Consider the following 23,921-nt stretch of genomic DNA (forward strand, 5'->3'; position numbering starts at 1 on the left):
CTGGTCTAACTGCTACATGCTGAGATGGGCAGGACTCGTCTCCCCCAGCCAAGCCACCTTCCCCTGTGGAAGCTTGGGCAGTGTGCCTTGCCTGGACCACAGAGCATGGCCCAGACAGGACAAGTTGCAGTGGGAGCCCTGTACCCCAGACCAGGGCTCTATGCCACAAGTCAGCACACTGTATCTTTCCTGTGGCAGGCAAGAGGTATGGAGAAGACAGCAAGTGTTGTAACCCCAAGGCCCAGCAAACTGGCAGCCAGGCTGATCTGATCTGTCTTACGGCACTGCTTGGTGCCAACTACTCCAGCCTCCAGAGCCATGCCCCTCCACTCCAGCCCTGGGCTCCCCACGTCTCCCAGGGGCAGGCTGGAAGTCCCCCAACCCACCCAGGGGCTGGCCAGGCCAGCTCTGTGCCTGCAGGAGGGCAGAAAGCCGCGCCCCTACCTAGCTCTGGAGAGGTGGGCCTGGCTCGGCGTCCCTTCCCCTTGCTCCGTGTGCTCCTGCCTTCTTGAGCCATCCGGCCACTCTCTTTCTTCTCTGACACTTTCATCTGCCTTCTCTCCACCTCCCTGCCCACACCATGTCCTGCCCAGCTTCGTTCCAGACGAGCTTCCTGCTCCATGCCTGGCTTTGCCCAAGGCAGGAACCGCACTTCTGTGGGCGTCTCCGGCCGCCGGTACAGTCCGTGGGGCACAGCCAGTCGGGCAGCCAGAGCTTCGTTCAGTGCCCCAGGGCCACGGGCAGGGCCTCCATCTGGGTACGGGCTGCCTTCAGCGGGGCCCCCCTGCGAGAGGACCACCCTTCCCTGCGGGCTGGCTTGTGCCAACGGCCACTGCTCCTTCTTCTTCACTTCCCCAGTGCCTTCGTGCTGCAGACCTTTCCTGGCAGCTGCATCCTCTGAGCTGGGCTGTCCAGCCGCCCCACCTCCCCCCACCGGGGCTCTCTTCCCTCGCTGCCCCCCTGGCGGCGGCTCCCCATCAGGTCCCACCAACACCACGCTGGAAAGTGCCAGGTGCTGGATGACGTGTGTGCTCTCTGCTGGCGGGCAGGTCTTGGGTGGCAGTGCCTTGCGTCCGCCGGTGCCCTGAGAGGAAGAGCTGCGGGGGGCACGGGGCGCGGGGGGCTCACTGGTGGCTGGGGGTGAGGGTGCCGGGGGTAACCCGGCTTTGCACAGCTCCTGGGAGCGCCGCAGCTGCTGCTTGGAGACTGTCCGCTTGATGCGGGTCAGCTCCTCTGCAAATTTGTGCTCGATGGCGTAGACACGGTTGGCAAACTTGCCCCGCTCGTCAAAGGACGCGGCTTTCTGCCGGAAGGCCAAGCGCCGGCACGCTGCCGTGCTGCCCGGCTCCCAGCGGCCGCCTTCCCGCAGGTCCTCCCGCGAGCCTCCGGGAGTGCTGGCACGGCGCGAGCCAGTGCCAGGCTGGTCGAAGGAGCGTGTCTTGCGCAGCGGCAGGTTGGGGCGTGCGGGAAAGGGACTGTCCTGCTCCAGGCTCCTCTGCCGCTCCTCAAAGTACTGCAGCCTCTCAAAGATCCTGGAGCCAGCACGCACCAGCTTGGGGGATGCCCGGACGGAGATGCGGCCAGAGGTGTCACTCATGGGTGTCTGGGGACGGGACTCTTGTGTGCTGCCCTGTGAGTACCCAGAGGACTTGGGCTTCTTGATTTTCTCCTCGTACTCCTCAGGAACGATGTCCTGGTACTCTACCGGCACTGAGGACTTCTTGCGAGGGGTCACGGGTGTGAAGGAGGGGACGCCAGGGCCGTGGGCAGTAGGTGGCTGCAGGCATGTGCCAGCACGAGGAGATGGTGAGCGGACGATGGGTGGCTTGGCAGTCAGCGGCAGGGTAGCGGGGGATCTCGGGGGCTCTGCACCAGGCTTTGGAGAGACAGGGCCTTTGTGGAGGTCATCTCTCCGGTAGCCTCCCTGGGGGATGCTGCTGCAAGGGCAGAGACAGAGGAGCATGGCTTAGAGACCACCCTTGTACCCGCTTGGCTGCATCCCAGCTTCTAGCTTGCACCACAGTGCCCAGTGGGGCAGAGCAAGAGGGTCAAACAGTCAGGGCAGCTTTGTGACAGGGAAGACTTCAAACGGTCCCAGCAAGGGCATCTGGTCACCCCAAGACCATTGGGAGCTGACTGGGTTAGGTGAGAGTCCTGGGCTGCTGGGACCCTTTGCCCAGGGGTACTCATGTGGAGCAGCTGGGTCATGCTGGGATACCCAGTGAGTTCCCTCCCCAGGGCCACGATGCAGACAGAACCAGGGGCTGGGGGGTTGCCTCAGTTTGCTGGGGTGTCCTGGTGTGCTGAGGCAGTGCAGCCTGACCAGAGGGGGTCCCCAAGGCTGCAAACCCTGCCCATGCACATGCTGTTCTGGGCACCATCTTCCTATATTACTGCCCCAAGAGGGGCTCAGCAAACTCAGAGCAGAAATCATAAGGTGGAGATGAAGTTCTGGTGGAATAAGCAGCCTTAAACAAAAAAAAAAGAGCAAGATGGAGGTCAAAGGAGCAGGCCTGCAGGTATGGGAACCAAAGGTGGCAGGGAGGGATGGGGGCTCTGAGCACATCTGCAGGATCTGGGGCGGCAGCATCTTCCTGGGTCCTGCTGCCACCCCTGTACTGTGGGCAGACACTTGCCAGTGTGTGTCCCAGGCTACTGTGCACCTCCAGTTCTCCACACTGTGGGCTGCACAGAGCATCATGGCGGGGTGGAATGGGAAAATACCCATGGCATAACCTGTGTGTGGGGTACTGCAGCTTAAGCAGTGGCACAGGGGACACCCCCAGCCTCAACCTGGCCACAGCAGAAACAGACCCCACTCTACATCACCCCCAGGCTGCATTGCTCCCACCTTCTCACCGAGACCAGGCTGCCTACTGCTCAGAGTCCCCACTCCTCATCTGAGAAGGCGAAGGCAAAGAAAACCCAGGTGGAGAGAAGGAGATGGCTGCAGGAGTTGGAAGGAGATGGCCCCAGCATGATGTTCCCTCCGTGTGCTTCCCCTGGCTACTTACACGTGGAGCGAGAGCGCCCGTCCTCGGTACAGGCTGAAGGCGCTGCCGTACGGGTCGCTGGCCACCGAAAGGCTATCCTCTGACCCCCAGCTTGTGCCCACCAGATTAGCCCGTGATGCCCGCACCAGCGGCTCCACGCCCAGGTGCCGCACCTCGGCGCCACGGGGGGCCGGCGTGTTTGCTTGCCTTGGGGTTCCCTGTGGCTGCGGCCAGGCAGTGGGACGGAGGTAGGGTCCCCGTGCAGAGAGGCTGGCATCCGTCTCCTTCTCCACCACGGTCTGCTGGCTGCCTGACCAGCTGGAGCGCTCCTCTGCCTGTGACAGGGCCAGCACCGAGGTCGGCGTTGTGTTCATGGAGGCGTCCACGAGGGTGTCAGACCCACCTGAGAGAAGAGGGATGAGCCAAGACTGTGTGCCTGCAGGGACAAGCTCAGCACCCTGCTCAGAGCGGGCTGAAATGGTACACATGGGGTGTACCAGCATGTCCTGAGCAGCACCCTGCTGCCTCAAGCCCTCTCCCCTTTGTGTGGGCAGATCAAAGCTCCCTCTTCATGGACATCCCCAAAGCCAGAGGCCTTGTGGGGAGTCTTGGCCAGCAGCCAGTGTCAGGGCTCAGTGCCAGCCAGGTGTCCCTGCTCACCCGTGGGGGTGCTGAAGGCTGTCTCATCCTGGAGATCACTGCGCTGTGTCACCTGGGGGTCGCTGGATTCATCCTCACCTGTCTCCGAGTCTGGGGTGGGAGGGGAGAGTAAGAAATGAGAGTACAGAGAGACAGCAGACCACACTAGTACTGCCTGTTGCAGACCCATTGGCTCCAGGAGCAGGAGAGCAGTGCCCAGACAGCTCCAGGGCAGGAGGCATGACTTCAGCCTGCAGGGACAAGCTGCCAGTAGGGAAAGGCAGGACTAGGAGTAGGAAAGTCCAGCAGGGCAAGGGCAGGCAGGAACAGTGTTAGATGATGAGAGGAAAGGAGGCAGTGCCAGCAGTGGGGATGCAGCTGGCAGAGGTGGCACAGGGACAAAAAACCAGGGCAAGGGGACAGTGGAAGTGACAGAGCAGGGTGGCAGGCTGGGACACAGGGTCCACTATGGGGACAGAGATGGCACTGGGAAAGGGTATTCCTACCGTAGCTTTGTTTCCTGCAGGAGCGGAAAACTTCGCTTCCATAGGGGCAGCAAGAGAGAGAGAGACATCAACACCTGGTTATCGGCCCGGCCTGCGGAGACGCGGGGGGCAGCAGGGGGGTCCCTTGTCCCCAGCACTTCCCCACCATGTCTCCACTCTGCACCACATTCACTGCACACCACTCCAGTGGTGCAAACAGACCCTCTCTTTGCACACGCCATCCCACCTGTGCACTACACAGCACCATTCCCTCCCCGTGCCACAGCCACATCCTGCCCAGCAGGACAGCCAGCCCTATCCTTGGAGATGCTGGCCTCACCGCTGCAGTATCCACACATCCTTCTGTGCTCTGTAGTGCACCTCAGCCTGGGGCTGGACCTCCCCAGTCTGTGCCCCAGTCTGGTGCTCCTGGGGATGCCGGAGCACACGGACACATGTCCATGTGCACACAGCCTCCCCCTGCATGTACGAGTCCATCCTCTGCCCCACCAGTGCAAGTGCTGTACAATATAGCTGTGCTCCACAGCACATCTGTAGTTGATAAAGCCAAAATTCTCAGGACAGGGCATCACGATGAGCTGCCCTCCACCAGGCAGGATGTGGCAAGGCCATTTCAGTATCACCCTAATGTCCCATTCCAGGGAAGCTAGTGCCATACTGCCAGGAAAGGACTGACTTTCTTCCTTGCCACTGCCCAAGCCGTCACCAGCTGCAGCAACAATTCCTGCAGTGAGGAACACGTCCCCAGCCCCACTACTGCGTCTCTCCGTTGCACTCTTAAGACGTGTAGGGGCCTACACTTCTTCCCCCCACTCCAAGTCACCCCTCTGCAGCCCAGCACATGACCAGCTGCTGCCTGCACTGCTAGTGCATCAGATTCCCAATCCTGGCCACAACCGTCTGGCAGCTCCTGAACAACTAGAGCTGCAGGGCCAGGAGCAGACCAGATGCATAGGGGACACTGGGAGCTCCTGGTTGACTGGGACCCTATTTTGTGGCTGGCAAGAGGCAATCCAGCCCTGCCCAGCCTCTGCTGGCTGTCCCTTGTAGCATGGTGGTGGACCCCATCCCAGCACATTTGGGATGGCAGGGGGAGTTGGGTCCTGGTAACTCAACGCACCATGCGTGAAGCGCCCAAAGCGCCGCGAATGGCCGGTCTTCTGCAAAGGAAAAGAGAACAGAGCGTTACCCATGGCATGGCAATTCCTACCTGCCATGCACACATGCCACACCACGCCACACCTCACACACACACACACACACACATCCCATCCCAGCACAGCACCTCTCTCACCCACAACTGCTCGCACACACTCTGGCACGACATACGTCGTGTCACTCACGCCCTCCCACTGGCAGGGCACACCTGGCACCGCTCACACGCACCCTCGCTGCACACCCACGGGTAGCCACAGGCACACGCCCCCGCGCACACGCAGAGATGGATGGGTGTAGGTGGGCACGTGTAGCGCATGCCCGGCCACGCACTCTCACACACACCTGTGCGCACGCGCGCGCACTCACACTGAGTCCCCTTGGTGATGGCACAGTGCACCCCCAGCCCTGTGTTGCAGCTCAAGCCCAGGAGTGACAGTCCTGGGCGCCCCAGATGTCCCAGAATTGCTGCCTGCAGCTGGTATGGCCCGCAGCAAAGTCTTTGCCTGGGCTGCGTCCCAAGTGCTCTGCAGACCCTTCAAAGCCACGCAGCCAGCAGGGGTTTTGGCCAGCAAATGTCTTCCAGGCACTGGCCCAGACTCCACCATGGCCACCGTCCCAGCATGGGGACAGCATCCTCCATCCTCTATAGAGGCCATGCCAGTTGAGAGAGAGACTGCATGGCAGCACGGGACTGGCCTGTTGGTGCGGGCTTGGAGGCATAGGGACTGTGCTCACCCATGCCGGCTGGGCAGGCAGGTGGGACCCAAGCATGGGGTGGAAGCACCAGGGGCTCCCTGCCAACTTGGCTGCCCTCTGCGCTGCAGCCCAGGGCTGGGCACTTGTGTGCCAGGGAAGGGACCAGCTGAGGGCAGCCTGTCTGCCAGACCCGGTGTGCACTGACGCCATATCCCAGGAAAGCAGAGGGACAGGGTGATCTCCAAGGCTGTCAGGAGTGGGAATGTGAAGTGCAGACAGGCAGGGTTGGGCTGCCAGGACTGAGCATCCTTCCCAGCCAGTCTGGGTGATAGGGTCTCCCCAGGACACTGATGGCCCAGTGCCCTGTCTCCCCAGTGAGTAGCCCAGGGCTGAACACCCAAAGGTCCTGAAGCCCTTTGCTCGACCAGCCCCTCCTGCCCTGCCACTCCTCCAGATCCCAAGCAGGTCACAGCCAGCCAGACCCCAGGGACAGCCAGCCACCAGGGATGGACAGCCAAGCATGGAGAGCAGTTAGTTGCCCTTGAAGAGCAGCAGGCTCATTTCACAAGATCCAAAGCTGCTGCCACTGCAGTGGCAGACCATGCACACAGGCAGCTCTCAAGGGTTCCCACCAACCCCCTGCCTGAATGCAGCGCCGGCCAGAGGGCAGTGGCTGCACGAGACACATTTGTATTCAGGCTGAGCCAGGCTTCACCTCCCCTTCTCGGCTGACTGTGCTGGTTCTGGCTGGCAGCCCGTCTTCCAGGCCAGGGAAAGATGAGTGATTAACTGCACCATCGGCGGATAATTCCCCCATTAAAAAATGAAAATGCAATTGAGTGCCATTATCGGGTACTCTTGTGGCTTCCCCAGGGACAGGCGCCATCGGCTCCCCATCAAATATGGTGACTGCACCCAGTGGGCGTGGGCTGGGCTCCATTGCCCAGAGCTACAGAGGGGCTGAGCCCCATCCCCTTCACCTCTCAACATTGGTCCCTACAGGATCAGGGCACCCCGAGGGATCAGAGCACCTTGTAGGATTCAGGGCACCCTGCAGACTGGACCCGCCTCAAGCAAAGCACCCACCTGCAGCCCACTGGGGAGCAAGTGCTGGGTGACACAGGGTCAGCCCCAGGCCAGGAGATGGAAAGGGAGCAGCTCAGGGCTTGGTGTGGGGTCAGAGTCTGCATGAAGGGGACAGACAGAGCGCAGGGGTAATTCTCCTGCGTGGGGTTTCATTTGCATCTTGGGAAAAGGGATGGAGGAGCCCCAGGAGCACACTGTGCCTACTCAGCCTGGAGTAGAGAGAAGAGCTGGCTGGGATCCACACCCAGCTTGAACCCTGCACTACAAGGCAGCTGGGTGAGACCTGGAGTTGTTTCCTTTCCCTGTGCCAGGCATGGATCAACATGCCCAGGCTGGGGTCCTGTGCTGGCCCATGGGGCCAGTGGGGAGTGAAGGATCTCCTGGGGGACCATGGAGCTTGCCACCACCTAGCACGTGGAGCCCGGCACCACATGGCACTGCTGGCTATTGGGTGAGACAGGCAGACAGGGAGCAGGGATGGAATAAGGTGGGGAGGGAGTGAGTGACTCGCCTGGTGCTGAGAGACAGCTGCTGTGGTTGTTCTGATACCCCTCCCGTGCTCAGGCAGCAGTGCAGGACTCCCCTGCCCTGGACTTGCTGCCCCCAAATGCAGATGGGGCAGCCAGGCTGTGCATACGACCTCGCCCCAGATGGACCCTCAGCCTTCTCTCCCTGGGAACCTCTGTCCTGTCGTGCATCTTTCACCCCTGGGAAGGGACTGCGTGTGACAGCCCCTTCCCAGTCCCTTCTGGGCCACCAGGCAGAGTGACAGCGGGGAGGCTATGGGCCCGCCTGGGGCTCGTGTGCCCCGGGGATTTGGGGGCGGGGGGCTTCCTGGAAGTGTGTTCCCCATCCTCCACCCGCCCGCTGAGGCCAAGTGACGTCCTTGTTCCTTGCTCGGCAGCGGAGCGTGCGGCGGGCCCGCGAAGGAGCCTTGCCTGTGCCAGGCATGCTCCTGACGCGGAGGGGATGACGCATGCAAAGCCTCGTCTCCAGCTCCGTGACCACCGGCAGTGGGGCTGGGGGGAGCCATGGAGCAGCCTCCATTTGCTGCCCCGACTCCAGAGGGCAGAGAGGGAAGAGAGGGACGTGGGGAAAGCCCCGGCGGGGGTCCCAGCCCGGGTGTTGGCACAGGAGGTGCTGAGCCCCTGCCCTCTGCCCCTCCTGCCCGGGCTGGTGAGGCCAGGCAAGCCGCCGGCAGCTCTGCCCGCGGGGCTAAAGCTGGTGCTGTGCAAAGCCCTAGGGAGCCCCAGGGGGCAACGGAAGGGCTAGAGGGACACTCCCATGCGCATCCTTATTCGAATCCCCATTCCCATCTCCATCAGCATCCATTCCCATCCCCAGCAGCTCTCGGCACTGCCCCCTTCCCCCGGCACCCGCCGGCACGGCAGCCTGGAGCCCTTACCTGGAAACGCTTCTTCACCCAGATCTTCTTCATGCTTCTGCAGAGCCCTGCTGGCCCGGTGACACGCACTCAGGCCCGGCAGGACGGCAGCCCGCTCCCGGCGGGGTCCCCGCTGTCAGCACGTCGCGGCAGCAAGCGATGCTCCGAGCATCCTTCACCACCGACAGCCGGGAACGGCGGAGGGAGAGGAAGGGGCTCGCCAGGTTGGGCTCTCGGGAGGGCTGGAGCTGTGAGCATGAAGCATCACTGGAGTGCTCCTCCCTCCATCCTTCCCCCGCCTGCCTCCGCCTCCGCCTCCCCGCCAGCCCTGGCACACAGTGACAGCGGTGGGGGGACAGGCAGGGCACAGGTGGTGGGGGGCGAGGGCCACTGTCGTAGAGAGGAGGGAGGGGCGTGTCTGAGGCGGGTACGTGGTCTCTCCACCTCTGGCTATGTCTACACGGCAGCCAAGGGTCCGAGCCCTGTGCCAGGCAGTGCAGCTGTACCACTGCTCCCTCTCACCTGTCCATCCTGCCCCACTGCCCAGGATAGGGCACTTCTCTCTTAGGGCACAGCCCCCCACTACAGCCCCCACATGCAGACCAATTGGGTTAGCAACAGCACAAGACGGCAGTGCTCTGTGTGCTGTCCCCAAAGTGTTCCCAAACAGGGCAGCCCCAGTGCCACAGCTGCAACAACCCTGCACCCAGCAGCACATTTGCAGTGTGCCATGGCACTGTCCAGCCAAGACACAGGCTCACCATCACTTTGCCAGCCTCTGCTCAGTCCCCCACACCCTCCAGTCATCGGTAATGCAGAAAGATCCCCTTGCCAAGGCAGGGGTGTGGGTCACCACACAAGGATATGGAGAGGAGCTAATATGGGCACAGTGCTTCACATCAATTCCCCTGGCAAACCACACAGCCTCCAGTCCCAGTGCTGGTGCCAAGGCAAACCTTGTACCCTGCCCCCTGGGCGCCCTCAGGACCCACATGGGTTTGCAGGGCTGGACCACTCAGCCCTGGTGTAGCATCACTGCTTTATGGCTGATGGGGAACAAGCTGTCCCTGTCCACACGACACTCACAAGACCTCCCTTCATGCTGGGATGAGGACCCACAGCACAGCTCAGAGCAGGACTCTGTGCCCTGGACTCAGCTGTGATGGGGCTCCTGGGATGTGGACAGAAGCTGTGGGTGGGAGTCCCCAGTGAGGCTGGGTAGGGACATTAAGACCTGTAAGTGCTCCTGGGGTGCTGGCACAACCTGGAACACCTTCTCCAGCTGGCCATCCCAAGCCCTGCTGGCCTGTCCCAGTTTTCTGGGTGATACAACAAATAAGCCAGAGGGGCAGTCCCAGCCTCACAGCCTCAGCAGGTCCTGTCTTGCATGTCATGCCCTTGGTGCCCCATAGCTCTTGATACCTTGCCTCATCAACTCACCAAGCCCTGCAGCATTCACCAGCCCCCTTTCCAGGCCCTTGGAGAGGCTGCCAAGGTCCTGGCCTCACCATCTGTGAGGTTTGAGCTGCCCCTTCCCACTGCAGAGCATTCATAGGGGCGCCGCTGGAGGCCTCCCCACCCAGCGCTTGTCCTCATGCTGCTCACCTATCCCCTGGGGAGCCAGCTGCTCCACAAGGAGCTGCTCACAGGCATCGTGCTCCCCATGATGCTTGGCAGCTCTGGTAGCTTTTCTTCACTTCCCCTCCTAGTTCATAACTCCAAACGTGAGGCTTTTCATGGCTCCATAATAACTTGCAAATTACCCAGTACAAAAGAGGTTGTTTATACAACATTTCTCTCAGTCCCACAATTTGAGTGATGCTGCGGGGTTTCCGTGGAGACCCTGCACGTCAGACAAGTCCTACAAATGCTACAGCTGGCATTAAGGGAATCTCCTGTCAGAGACAAAGGTCTCTGCCGGCTCCCCCAGCCCTGGGTGGGGCAGAAATGGGTACCCTTGTGCCATGTATGTCAGGGTACCCGCACCCAGGGCTTCTCTGCCAGGTGCTCTCGCCCTATCTGTGCATGCCTGTGGTCCTGCTGCACAAACACAGTCTGCGCCTTCTTTTCACACTCAAATGGGATTAAAAGACTCATCAGGGATGCTGGGAAGAAGCGCCAAGGCTTGGACTTGTCACGCAGTGGTGCCAGGGCAAGGATGCTGTCACCAAAGCACCACAAGGCCAGCCCCAGGGCTGGCCCTAGGGAGGACTACATTTGCCCAGGCAAAACATAGTCACTTCTGTATCCTCCAACTATCCTACATCTGCTGCCCATTGGTCACAGCTCCTGGCTGGCTGGGCACACAGCTCTTTACAGCAACTGTGACTCTGTAGCCATCTCTCAGCAAAAGCTCAGGAGTAAACTCTGGGCTGTCCCAGAGATGCTGAAACCATGGGAATAGCTGGGTCACCTCCAAGAGGCCAGGCATGTTGCAGGCAACAAAAGTCCCTTTCAGTGGCGGCAGCACCTGCAAATTCCCCCATCAGGGCAAAGCCGAAGTCACCAGAGAAGGTGACCAATGGGTGGTCATGGCCACCTGTAACTAGGGCTGTCCCTCTGCCCTGCCCCAGCCCAGGGGCAGCCCTGACAATGTCCTGCTCCTCTGCAGGTCATGGACCAAGGACAGAGAATGGTGGCCAGCGCAGGTGTGGCATGGACAAGAAGCAGACCTGGAGCAAGGCAGCCCCTCTGCCGCCCAGCTCCAGCTTTGCCTGCTGAACACAGATCAGCCCCAAGCCAAGCAAAGCAGACAGCAAATACTTGCTCAAAATGCAGCATTAATCCCACTGTTCCAAGAACCACAGCCCTCCACACCTTGCTGGGCCTCCTGGCTGCTCTGCACAGATCCTGACCAGGTACCACAGCTCTGGCCTGGCACCAACCCCCTGCCCCTGGTCCCAGCCAGCAGCCCCCTTGCCTCAGTGCTTGAATAATTGATGGCGGTGTGTGCATGCGGCATCTCAAGTAGGAGGAGGTCTGGACATGAATCTTTCATGCGTTTGCACCTCCTGGAGATGCTGGGGATGGTCGGCAGGAGGTGGGGATGTGCTGGGAGCCTGGGTAGGTGGGGACTTTCCGTAGCTCTGTCCCCAGTAAAAATAAATACAGCAGCAGAATATCTCTTGTGACCAGGCAGGGTAGCACCACAGAATCTTTCTGACCCTGTGGAGGAGCAGTGCTGTGCTGTCCCCCCTCTCCCTAGGGCTGGGACACCCCAGTGCCCTCTCCAGTTTCACCTCCCTTGCTGCCACAAGAAGGATGCCTGAGCACACAGTGCTCACTGCAGGTGGAGAACACAGGGGTGCAAAACAGCAATGTCACCTTGGCTCTGGGTGTCTGGACATGGAGCAGGATGGCACAAGGCATTACATCCCTGCCCTGCCAAACTCCAGCATACCCCCTAGCAGGGAGTGAGAGGCTGCATGCTGTGGGGGAAAGCAGACAAGAGTGCAGGCAGCAGAGTGGAAGCAACCAGCCCCTTCCCAGTGCTACCATGCCAGGGCACAAGCCTGCAACCTGGTGTCTGGAGGCAGGAAGAGCAATGGGAGTGATGGGCAACCCTGGAAGGAGGAAGAGGCTGTCGTCCCCTCATGCAGTCCTGAATATTGGTGCTATATTTACCCAACTGCAGGCCTGGGTTTCGGCCTCTTGACTGTAACACAAGCCCTGCAGCCTGCCAGAATCCGAGGGGATGGCACATTCCTCAGCAAAAATAACCCTCCAGCAGCAGGCGAGAGGGCAGGGGTGGAGGTGACTGACTGGACAGCTGCACTCACCACCCCGCTCGCTGGGAGCAGACGTCTCGCTCCGACAGACCCTGGGATGGGAATCTGGGACACAGGGCCACCACACCAGCCCCCCGCCCAGGTGGACAGGGGCAGAGGTGGGAGCCACTCTGGGGCATTAAACATGGGCACGGTGCTGCAAATTACGGGACCGAAATTAGGCACTGAAATAAATGGCCAGGGATGCTGTGCCACAGGAACAGGGTCAGCACAGCCATCCCCAGTGGGCTCCATTGCCATGCAGCATCAACTGAAAAATTATGCCAATGTTGCCCCACTGTAACTCCTCACACAGGAAGGGTTCATGCAGGGCCACCACATACACGAAGCCTCTGCCCCATTTCCTGCCCCCAAATCCAGGCAGGTACAGGCTGCTTCCTGGGCAGAGGAAAGGCTCCAAGATGGTTTGATTGCTGAGTGCAGGTGGAGGCGGACGGAGAAAGACCCTGCACTGGGAGCCCAAGATGGACACATCCAACCTTGAAAGGAGAGGCAGCCTGGGTGGGGAGGATCAGGCAGTGCTGGCACAGTGAATGAGGGCTGGGCTTTAAAAGGAGATTAGCTCAGATTCTTAAGAGGTGATTTCTGGTGATAATCCAGTTTACAAGGAAAAAATTCAGGAGATGCAACTGAGACCTGATAAAGGCTTTAGCAAGTCTAGGAGCAATGGAGCTATGGTAGGGACCAGGGCTGGCTGGAAGTGAGGATCTGGAGGTTCCCTGGGTGGACCTGGGAAGCCCCTGGACCAGCCTGGTGTTGGTATGAGAAAGGTCAATGCACTCCACCTGCACCTATGGAGCTGAGGCCCTAGGGAGAACCTGCAGCAGGGGAGGGGCAGTGCAATGGGGCACGGGGGGACAGCATGGGACAGTGGGGACGGTGTGTCCCTGGTAGCCCCTGCACTTGGCTGCCTGGCCAGCCCCACGCATGCTCTCCCCACTCCCAACAGTGAGCACTGACGCGCTCAGGGAACCTGGGAGAAGAGCAGGAGAAAATCATTAGTGGGGTGGAGCGACAGATTCAGGGCAGGAGATTAGAGGAGCTAAATCGGGCTTGTGTGAGCAAGGGGGACTGCTGAGCTGGTGCAGGAGGAGCTTCCTAGGCTGAGTACAGAGATGGGCAGCATGGAGCCCCCCCAGGCCACCAGCAGGGACCTGAGCCACCTTGGGGAGAGCCAGTGCTGGCCCCAGAGAGATCTGCAGCCTGGCAGTGCGCCAGGGAGAAAAGAGGCTATGTGCCCACTAGAGACCACTACCCACCAGAGGCAGATGGAGCAAGGACACAACGCCACCTCCAGACACAGAGGACCAGGACCCCAAGTGCAGAGAAAGAGTTGATCTTGCCAATGAAGCAAGGGCATTCCAATACCACCAGACACAGGGGCCTCGAATCCCAAGTCCAGAGAAAGACTTTATCCTGCCTGGGGACCCTGCACACATCCCACTTGCCCTGTAAATGTCTGATGACCTAACTCACAGAATGCCCCAGGGAATGAGGATGGGGTGTCCCTTCCCAGTACAAGGATGGCAGAGCTATGAGTGGAACTTCCATGATCCCTGGAGACCTGCCCAGAGTCTGGCAGGATGTGGCACGCTCTTGGCACTGCCACAGCACACCACAAAGACAGTTCTGTGCTGCGACAGTGATGAAACCACACTGGGGGCTGCCCTGCTCCCCGCTCAACCCAGTGTCCCAGAGCCTGCACGGCTCCAGAGGTGTCTCTGGCCCAGGGATGCCTTTTTGGGTGGCTGTTTTGCTCGATGGTGGAGCATCCATGGCCAAGAGCCTGCTGGGAGGAGTGCCCAAGGCAGGGTGACATTCACACTGCACATTAGGCAATCCTGGCTGCTCCGTCCCTCCCTCGGCTGCCCCAGAAAGGCGGTGGTGAGGGCCGGCGGCTGGGAATTGGGAGCAGGGAAGAGTGCGTCAGCACAATGGGAACGGGCACCTGGGGAAATCAGACTGTGCTGTGCTGCTGGGCAGCAGCAGTGGGGCCCAGACTGGTGTGGCCATGGAGAGGTGCAGCTCCATGCAGCACACCAGAGCATGAGAATAGCGTGACCCCCCTGCTGTCCACCCAGGACAGGCTGCCCCTCCCCCAGAGCAGTGCATGTCTCCCATTCTGCACACACTTCACCCCACATCCAACTCCACCATGCCATGGTCTCCAAAAGCGTGATGCACAGTGACTCCACACAGACTCCCTGCAGGGCCGAACCCCTGCTGCACAATTCTCTGTGTCTCCTGCCAGCCCAGCAGGCTCCTGACCTGCACATAAACGTTCCACCATCCTCCAAACACCACTTCTCCAGATTCCTGGCTCAGTGCTCTCTTTCAGCATTGTGAAGGCTCCTTCTGACCTGTCACAGTCATCCAGTCCCTCCTCAAGGTGCAGCATTTCTGGTGTGCCTCCTGTGCTGCAGGTCCCAGGTGGAGGTCCTTCCCTGGAGCCTCAGGGCTCAATGTTGCCTCCCTCACTCCCCATCCTCACTGTCCCCATGCAGACAGCACATCTCACATCTCAGAGATGCCACCTGCTTCTACTCTCTCCAACACTCAGGCCTTCCCTGTCCCAGGGAGGCAGCATCCATCCTCCATGAGGAATAATTTGTTCACCAAAAGAGTTGTCAAGTACTGGAACAGAATGGCCGGGGAAGTGGTGGAGACACCATCCTTGGAGGTATTCAGAAAACACGTAAATGTGGTTTAACGGTAGACTTGGCAGTGCTGGGTCAAGGGTTGGATTGATGATCTTAGAGGCCTTTTCCAACACAAATAATTCTGTGATTCTATGCTTGCATGATTCCATGATGATGGGGCAGAGGGGGCTGAGCCCCAAACCTGCAGGACGAAGCCCACCCATGCAAGGGCAGCAATCCCCATGCACTCCCTCTCTGACTTGCTACACCCCTGGTGATGAGCAGAGGGGCTGCCACAGGGATGAGCAAAGGCTTGTTAATTTGCCTCGGCTAATTAACCACTAGGTCTCGCCCACCGCAGGGCTCCACCTACTTGTCAGCCCCACCTCTCACATGTTAGGCTCCTCCTCCTAACCCTATTGGTGTTCCAGTTCAGCCAGTGCATTTCCAATACCGGGTAAAGCTATTACGGTGAGCCTACAGGAGTTCTGCCCTTGGGCAGCTGGTGGGGGGATACTGAGGACCATGTTGGTGGCTGTGATGGCACAGCACCATGTGCCCAATCCCCATCTCTCTCTCTCTTCTCTCTCTCTCCTCCTGCCCCGAGCAGGCTTGGCATCACATGCTCCCAGCGCCTCTGTGCCCAGTCCTGGCACCCAGCCTGGCCTGGCAGTGGGTACTGCAGCCACATGCTCGCTCCAGGCTGGAGAGCCATCCCAGCGCTGCCGGCACCGGGCACCCCAGCCTGCAGCAGGGTAGGTACAGCAAAGCTCAGCAGCCCTGTCTGGCCCCAGGGCACTGCAGCCAGAGCCTGCAAAGCGCTGCTGCCGCCCTCGGCTAACCCGTGCCGAGGTCTGTGCCAGCACGGCCGTGCTGGTGGCCACGTCACCCTTACCTTCCATGTCAATGATGGCCAACACTGCACTGGTCATGGCCTCTCCCTGCTCGTTCTCAGCGACGCATGTGTACACACCGGCATCCTCCTTCTTGCTGTCCCGGATCCAAAGGGTGCCATACTCCTCCCCACCCTGGGCCAGCTGCTCCTCGTTTCGGTACCAGCGGAGGCTGGGCCGGGGGTTGCCCACCACCACCACTCGCAGCCGGATGTCACAGCCGGTGCCGATCGCTGCATTCTTCAGTTTCCTCACAAAAGACGGTGCTGCCAGGCGAGCTGAGCCCTCCTGGGCCGGCCCCGGGTCTGCTGTGACCTTGGCGCGCTTCGGGGGGATGCCAGGGCTCGGCGGGGCTGCCCGGGGCTCCCCACCGGCCCTACTCGTGCCGCTGCGTCCCTGTGCCCGGTGCATAGTCTGCAGCTCCCCCACCACCACCTGCGCCCCCCGTCACCCCAAACCAGCACGCCGTGCCCTTCTTCTCCCCCTGCCTGCAGTCTGGGGGTGCTGGGTGCCTGACTGGGGCGCTGGGGCAGCGGCGACCCCCCAGTCCAAATGCCGGTTCGGTGCCTCCCCCCACGGGCTGCAGCCCCAAAGGTCGCAGCACTGTGGGCAAGCGAGGGACTATATTTAGGCTGGGACTCGGGTTCCTGCTCGCCCAGCCGCCACTCACCAAGCGCCCGGTGCAGTGTGGCACTCGCACCCCGTGCTCTGCTGCAACCCCAAGCCCGCCCAGCGCCTCGGCACCTGCTCCTCGCCGGCCGGGGTGCGAGTCCCGCGGGTGCTGCCCGCTCGCTGAGCCGTGCCCGTGCTGGGGCCGTGGCGTCCCCCCCCTCACCCGTCCCGTCCCGCGCAGCCCCCGGCGAGCTGCGCTCCCTCTGCCCCCTCTCCTGAAGTGGCAGCTGCCTCTGATATGTCACATTCCTTGGCTGGGCTCCCCCTCTCTGCGCCTGCTGCCCCGTCCCTGCAGCCCAGCTCCACTTGCAAAGATAGAAAAGGGCCAACACCTTTCCATATTAGCTGAGAAGCTCGGGGGGGGACCCAGCCTTCCTCCCCCCGCTTCCATTTCTCCAGCAGTGTCATTGGATCAGGGCAGAGAGGGACCCTGACGGCATGTGGAGGGAAAGGACACCGTCATGCTTCCTGCAACGCAAGACCCCGGGCAGGAGCCAGCCCTTCAGGGCCCCTTAGCTCCGTTCGCAGCAGACAGCAGAGGTGGGGATCCCAGCATCCCTGATCACCACACATACTCCCTGCCCGGAAGGCTGCAAACGCATCAAGCCTCCATTTCTCTCACTGGGTCCCTGCCTCTGTCCTGGGCAGTGTGGCTCCTGGCCAGCCCTGCTGGAGCAGTTCGGCTTTGGGACACCCTGTGGGAACCACCACACGCCGGGCTCCAGGCAGCGAGCAGCCAGGGACGGTCAGTGCCAGATGCTGCCTGGCCATCCCTGGGCCAGGCAGGACTTCCCCATCTCCTGGAGCCACGGCAAGGCCTCGGCACCTGGCCCCAGCCGCCCTCGCCAGGGGCTGTAAATCTGCGTGAGCCGTTCGCCAGCGACACGACATGGTGCTGCCCAGGGGCAGGCCAGCCCCGACGGCTTTGGCACAGCCCACTGCCACCAGCCTAAGGGTGCCAGCATCGGTGGAGCATCACTAGCAAGGAGAAAATCCCAGGATTTCCCAACTTGCCTGGCTGGGGCACAATGGAGTGGGATGCCTTACTAGACCCGCAGCGTGGCTGCAGAGTGGCTGAGCCAGCCCCAGAAGAGGCTTGGGGGCCTCTTCCATGCCCTGCAGGCAAAGGAATGCTTTGTCCCCAGCCTGCCCCCTGGGGCTGAGCTCTGGCACAGCCAGCCTGAGCCGGCAGGGAGGGAGCTGTCATCCCAACTCAAGGCAACTTGGGGACTGTCCTCGATGTCACAGGGCCACCTGCTGGACATATCCCCTGAGATCCAACACCTCTCATCTGGGGTTTGCCACGCCAGCCTCTCCATCAGAGACACCGCCAGCCCATTCCCACTGCTGGCAGTAGCACATGCCTTGTCCCTAAAACATCACCCCCTGCCAAGCCCACTGCCCTCCCTGGCATGTGCTGCCAGGGTTTTGTGGAACCTCCAATATCTCTCAGGCCAGAGCAATCCTGGATTCTCAACTCTGGGTTCCACTGCAGCATCCCCCGTTGCTGGGAGGAAGGAGCTGAAGCCAAGATGCCCACAACCTGACCACAGAGGGAGAGGGACATGTGTGTTGGGAGGAAGAGAGCATATAGTGTTGGCAGGTTGAAGCTGGAGGTTGAGCCTGAGATGCAAGCACAGAGTAGTGTGTCTGACGCTCACAAGGTGCAGGGGATGAGGATGGCTTTGCTTGCAGGTTGGTGACACTTGGAGGGGCTTAGAAAAGTCCTAGGCAGATGTGGATTTGGGTAGGCCCCAAGTAGGGGTAAAAAGGAGGTGGCTGTGGAGCTGAGAGCCACCAGGACATGGTATGTGATCCTGGTGTGTGGGAGATACAGAACCATGACCCCGAGCCCCTTTGAACCTGCTCAGGGCTTAGTTGTCACTGTTCCCTGTCCCAGCATGACTTTCCTACCCAGTGCAACTGGGACACCCACCACCTCAGGCAGCAAAATGCTGTGAGAGACACACACCTTTTGTGGGGGGCTAAGCAGCCCAGGGAGGAGACAGCCCGAACACTTGCTGGTTCATCCAACCACCTGGACCTTGTGATGCATCCCCACCACCCCATCATCCCCTCTCTGTCCCAGAGATGCAGAGACGACAGGGTGATGCTCCGCTGTTTATTTCAGCCGCCTGAAGAGTCTCATACACGTGGTGGGGTGGGGGTGCATTGGGGCGAGGGTTGGGGATGCCTGCCCTGGCCCCCCGGGCCTCTCTCCGGCTCCTCTCATTCTCTCCCCCCTCTCTCCCATTCACTCACTCCTCCTCTCTCCTGTGTCCACCTACGGGTACCCTCTCGGCTCAGGAGCCTGGCCCCGTGCAGCCTGCTGCTGCTGGGGGTCCCCGCCACGGGGAGGGGCGGGCACTGCCCTCCTCTGCCCCACGGGACTGCCTCTTGGGCCGGGGGGAGCGAAGGGCCCGAGCCCCCTGTGCTGGGGGGGACACGCAGGCTGGGGGCCCCCTCGCTCTGAGCTGGGCAGAGAATAGGGGGCTCAGCCCAGGCCATGCCTAGCTTCTCTCCATCCCTAGCATCGCCGCCATGCACCTGGAGAAGTGCCAGCTCCAGGGGGGCCGGCGGTGCTGGTGGAGGGGGATGAGTGCCCACTCGTGTGGGGTGAACCCCAAGCCTGTGCCCAGCGTGGGAAGGGGCCTGTGGGGGGATCCAGAACCTGCTGCTGGGACCGTCCGGCTCTCCATGGAGCTGGCCCAGGCCACCACCTGCTCCCCCCGGCCCCTCCCAGCTGTCCCGTCCCTCCCTTCTGCCGCCCCCCGGCCCTGGCCTGATCCTGACGCTGGCGTTGCCGCTGCGAAGCTGCAAAAGCAGAGCGAGCCTTTTGAAGCCGGAGGAGAGGGCCCAGGGGGTGTGAGGGGCCCAGAGGCAGCTGCATGGGGGAGACTCCTCAGGCAGTGCCGGGGGAGCGCCGAGAGGCGAGGTGGGGGGCAGGAGGGGGGCATGGCGGAGGGACGGAGGCAGGGACAGAAGGTGCCAGTGGGATGCTGGAGCAGCCTCCTCTACAGCACTTCATGCTGCTGCTGAGTCGCCTCACTCACCACCTGCGGGAGAGAGGCACCGTGAGACGCCATGGCGTGCCACACCACAGCCCCAAGTGTGGGAACAAGCGCCGTCCTCGGTCCCCTGCCTCCCAACCACCCTCCGGTGCCACCCTGCGCTCACCTCCCCATCTCGGGTTTCGATGGTTTTGATCATCACGGTCTTTTTGGTGTGCACCTCGGAGCCCCGCTGCTCTGGGCTGGTCTCTGCAGGGGGAGGACACAGGGGATGGGACCACAGGGACGTGTCGGATGGGGACACAGCCGTGGGGCTGGGGTCACTGAAGAGCTTCAGCAGCCTTGGTTTAACCCGCCTCAGCTCACAGCAACACCCAAACAAGTGCCCCTATACCAGGGGCTCTGTGTGGCAGCTGTGGGTCCCCAACCTGCCAGCCTGGCTACAACCCCCTAGGAGGGACACTTGCCCCAAAAGTGGGGAACATGGGGAACTTGTTCCAGGTCCCCCTCCTCATGGAGTGAGGCTCACCTCGGAAATTGAGTGCAGAGGCGAAGGTCTGGTGCATGGGGATGCTGATCCTGTGGGAACACAGAGGGGTGAGCTTAGTGCCAGCCAGGACCCCCAAAAAACTTCTGACTTTTCTAGTCCCCCCAGCTTATCCTGCCCCCCTTCCACTCACCGGTTCTCCTCGCCCTCCAGCAGCTTGCGGTATGTGGCGATCTCCACATCCAGGGCCATCTTGACATTGAGCAGGTCCTGGTATTCACGCAGGTGCCGGGCCATCTCATCCTTCAGGTGTCTGATCTCCTCCTCCAGGCGGGCAATGGTGTCCTGGTACCCGCCAGCCTCCCCCGCAAAGCGCTCCTCCATCTCCCGCATCTGGCGCATCAGCGAGTCATTCTGGAGAGACAGGGGTGCTCGGTGAGGGGCAAACCCAGAGCAGCCAGGGGTCACCTGCAGTGGGAACTGCAGATGCCAGGGCACCCTGGGGAGAGCTGTGGTCAGCCCTGGGCTGGTTTCAGCTGATGTGGGACCATGATGAGTGACTGTAACCCTTCACCTACCCAGCGCTGGGCAGCAGGGTCTCATGGGGACAAGCTGGGCAGGTACTGGGAAACCCCAGCACCCTGGTGCCCAGGTCCCACAGCAAAGCCATCCTTCCCCAGCAAGAGGGCACAGAGAACTGCAGAAGCACTAGATGGCTGCCTGGAGGTGGCACTGGTGGATACTGGCTGGGTCCCCCGACCATGACTGTGCCATGGTACTGGCAGAATGGGACTGTTGTGCCCTGTTTGTTTGCAACCACCTTGCCAGCCTGCGACCAGACACCCCAAGCCCTGTGCCCGCCTGCCTGGAGCCTCCCAGGCTGGGTCACATTTTACAATCTGTACTTTGATTCCAGGACTCTGCCAAAACACTTTGCAGGAGCCCAGGCCACCGCTGGGGGAAGTGCAGCCCAAATGTGGGGTACAAGGACCCCTGCAGCCACAACTCAAAGAGTTGGGAAGAGCCCCCCACCCCAGAGATGTCCCAGCAGCAGGTCCCTTGCAGGGAAGCTGGGGATCTTCCCAATGATGCCATTAGCTCACCGTGCCCTTGAGGGCATCAATCTCGCAGGTGTAGGACTGGATCTGGTGCCGGTACTCCAGCATCTCCTGTTTGGCCTGCCTTAGCGCATCGTTGTTCTTGTTGGCTGCCTGCGTCAGGTCCGACACCTGGGGAGAGACCATGGTCAGTGAGCATGGCCACTGAGATGGAACCCCCTGTGCCAGGGCCAGCCAAGAGCCCGCTGCTTCCCACACCTTGGACTTGTACCACTCCTCAGCCTCGGCGATGTTCTTGGCAGCAATGCTCTCGTACTGAGCACGGATGTCCCGCAGCGCAGCTGTCAAATCGGGCTTGGAGATGTCCATCTCTACCTGGATGTGCTGCTCCTGCAGCTGTGCCTGCAGCTCGCGGATTTCCTGCGTGGGCAAGGTGACATCTCAGGGCCCCCACTCCATTTTCCCTGCCTGTGAGTGCCATGGGAAAAGGCTGCCACTTCTGACCTACCTCTTCATGCACCTTCTTGAGGAAGGCGATCTCCTCCTGCAGGGACTCTATACGTCTTTCCAGGTCAATGCGTGCTAGTGTGGCTGCATCCACATCCTAGGAGAGACCCAGAATGAGGGATAGTGGGGGGTTGCAGGGAGAGCACCAGGGCTGGAAGGTGTAAAGCTGTGTCTGGGACCATGCCCCAGTACTGGGGCCAGGGTGCTGCTGGGGGGGAGAAGGGTGGGAAGGAGGGTAGGGGTCCCACAGCAGGTACTCACAGCTCTGAATGCAGCGAGGTTGTTCTCAGCCTCCTCCTTCAGCTGGATCTCCTCTTGCAACCTGTAGGCAGAGAAAAAAGGCTAGGGGGGTCTGGAGGAGTTCCATCCCTCCGTGGTGATGTCCCCCTGAGCTGTTCTAAAGCCCAGCGTGGCCCAGTAGGAGGAAAAGAGATTGTCCTGTGTTCCCGGCAGGCAGCAGAGGACTGGCTGGGGGCCAGGGGCTCTTCCTCCCATTCCCTATTATAGTCAACACCGGAGAGATCACAAAGACATGAGGTCAGCTCAGTGCCATGAATACTGCCCCAGCCCTTATAGGGGAGAGTGACCAGCAGCTGGGGGGACAGGGTGCAGGATCTGACACACAGGGTCGGGTCCAAGAGGTGGCCACCACCTGAGCTATCCCAAGGAAAGCAGGAGCACAGACAGGTTTCAGCGATGCTGTGGGACGGGATGTGAAATGGGGACTGCTGTGGGGGAGGGTCAGGTCAGGGCTGGAGGTCCGGGCTTGCGTCAAGGAAGGGGACCGTACTGCGGGCTGCATGTCAGTGGAAAGGCAGCGGGGAGGAGATGGAGGCGCCCAGGTGGTGCTGGCACATGGGGTAGCAGAAACCCAACACCCGTTTGTTCTGGGCCCTGCTCCTCCCCTGTCACTGAGAGTTCCTTCTTGCCACCTCCCCCAGCTTCCCAGCATGAGGAAGGAGCCCAGAGTCTGTAGTGGTGGCTGGTGTTACAGAAGGAAGCAGCAGACTGTGTCACCCCAAGGGAATGGTGTCCCCAGGGCACAGGGTCCAGGAGGGAAGGTGCAGACCATCATCAGAACATACAGCTCCCCTTGAGGATCTGCCCCTACTGCCAGGTTCCCCACACTCGTCAGTCCCTGGGGCTTCCCTCACCCTTGTGGATAGTCCCCACTCTCTTCCCCAGCACCAGCCAGGTCCACAGCATCTCTGGGATCTCCCACTGCTCACAGGACACCATGGACACTCATGGATGGCCTGGAACATCCCTGGCCTGTGGAAGTGCAGACACTTCCTCCTCTCCCTCGTTCATGTCTGGAGCTGATGGAGCACCCTCCCTGGGTTATCTGTCCCCTCGCTTCTGCCTGCCTGACTGCATCTGTCTGTCCATGTATCCCACAGAGCTCAGCTCACCCATGGGCCCAGCAGCCCTCCCCAGTGTGAGCAGAGATGGTGGCCCCAGGGTGAGGTGCACTTTGATCTCCCAGCTCTGGGTGTCCTGTGGTGTTAGAGCCTGGCCCCAGCCTCACTGCAAAGGAAGGCATAGGGGACACCCCTGCTATGGGAGCCACTCTACCCTCTGGGTGCTGCCTGGGCAACCAGAAAGTGGCCAAGGGGGACAGAGTACTGGGGTCATGATGAACTCTGAGCATGAGGCACGAGGATAGCAGTAAGCACCTGAGGGCCTGCCAGAGTGAGCTCTGCCCCCACCCACCCCAGGGATGGAGATGCACAGATGGATGCCCACAGGGGCTCTCCAGGGCCCCCCCACTCACTTCTGCTTGAGCTTCTGCAGGTCATCGAGCAGGTTGTCACGCTCAACCTCCACACGAGCCCGCTGGTTGGTGAGCAGGTCCACCTGGCGCCGGAGCTCCCGCAGCTCCTCCTCGTACATCTCAGCCACGCGGGTGGGCTCCTTGCCCCGCAGGCGGTTCACCTCGGCCACCATGAGGGCATTCTGCTGCTCCAAGAAGCGCACCTTTTCGATGTAGTTGGCGAAACGGTCGTTGAGCTCCTGCAGCTCCACCTTCTCGTTGGTGCGGGTCTGGAGGAACTCCTGGTTCATGGCATCGGCCAGGCTGAAGTCCAGCAGCTCACCAGAACCCTGGTAGGCACTTTGGTAGGAGCGCAGGGGCGTCACACGGGTGGTGCGGAAGGTGGACACGCTGGGGACGGCCGAGGTGCGGGACACCTGGTAGACGCGGGAGGTGACGGAGCTGCCGCTGCTGCCCTTACCCCCGAAGGAGGCGCGGGAGAAGACCGGGGAGCCGCCAAAAGTGCGGCGGTAGGAAGAAACCCGCTGGCTGGAGGAGTAGGACTGGCTCATGGTGGCGGCGTGGGGAGGCGAGGCCGGAGCAGGGAGCAGGCAGAGGGCTGGCGAGCGGCCGGCACAGCTCGGAGAGGCG

At 61.2% G+C, this 23,921-nt stretch overlaps 2 protein-coding genes across 3 annotated transcripts in view; both read right to left on the bottom strand.

Moving 5' to 3' along the window:
• SPEG (striated muscle enriched protein kinase) overlaps positions 1–16,574 on the bottom strand; it is a 38,817-nt gene extending 22,243 nt beyond the window's left edge. Inside the window, exons 1-5 of one of the 2 annotated variants that reach the window (XM_066322918.1) lie at positions 8,484–8,709; positions 4,139–5,298; positions 3,654–3,743; positions 3,015–3,396; positions 445–1,937 (exon numbers count right to left, since the gene is read on the bottom strand). In XM_066322918.1, coding sequence (XP_066179015.1) covers positions 445–1,937; positions 3,015–3,367 — 1,846 coding nt within the window. In that variant the 5' untranslated portion in view covers positions 3,368–3,396; positions 3,654–3,743; positions 4,139–5,298; positions 8,484–8,709. Of the gene's footprint in view, positions 1–444; positions 1,938–3,014; positions 3,397–3,653; positions 3,744–4,138; positions 5,299–8,483; positions 8,710–15,784 lie in introns of those variants that run through there. The other variant, XM_066322917.1, reaches the window with a different exon arrangement.
• A 1,988-nt stretch (positions 16,575–18,562) lies between these two features.
• On the bottom strand, positions 18,563–23,917 carry DES (desmin). The gene is made up of 9 exons (XM_066322921.1): positions 23,292–23,917; positions 21,779–21,839; positions 21,519–21,614; positions 21,269–21,430; positions 21,056–21,181; positions 20,146–20,366; positions 19,995–20,044; positions 19,632–19,714; positions 18,563–19,510 (listed from the first exon to the last, which is right to left on the bottom strand). Exons 1-9 carry the CDS (start codon positions 23,840–23,842, stop codon positions 19,469–19,471), a joined length of 1,392 nt encoding a protein of 463 aa, XP_066179018.1. The 5' UTR covers positions 23,843–23,917; the 3' UTR covers positions 18,563–19,468.
• Positions 23,918–23,921: the final 4 nt, after the last annotated feature.

Source organism: Sylvia atricapilla, chromosome 7 (assembly GCF_009819655.1).
Source record: "Sylvia atricapilla isolate bSylAtr1 chromosome 7, bSylAtr1.pri, whole genome shotgun sequence".
NCBI lineage: Eukaryota > Metazoa > Chordata > Aves > Passeriformes > Sylviidae > Sylvia > Sylvia atricapilla.

What these genes read in the sequence shown, in the direction of transcription:
- DES (XM_066322921.1), bottom strand. Translation starts at nt 23,842, where the DNA reads ATGAGCCAGTCCTACTCCTCCAGCCAGCGGGTTTCTTCCTACCGCCGC. An exon ending in ACCTCGCTGCATTCAGAGCT is followed by an intron (nt 21,615 to 21,778) that starts GTGAGTACCTGC and finishes GGTCTCTCCTAG; the next exon opens with GATGTGGATGCAGCCACACT. An exon ending in TCGAAACCCGAGATGGGGAG is followed by an intron (nt 19,511 to 19,631) that starts GTGAGCGCAGGG and finishes TCTCTCCCGCAG; the next exon opens with GTGGTGAGTGAGGCGACTCA.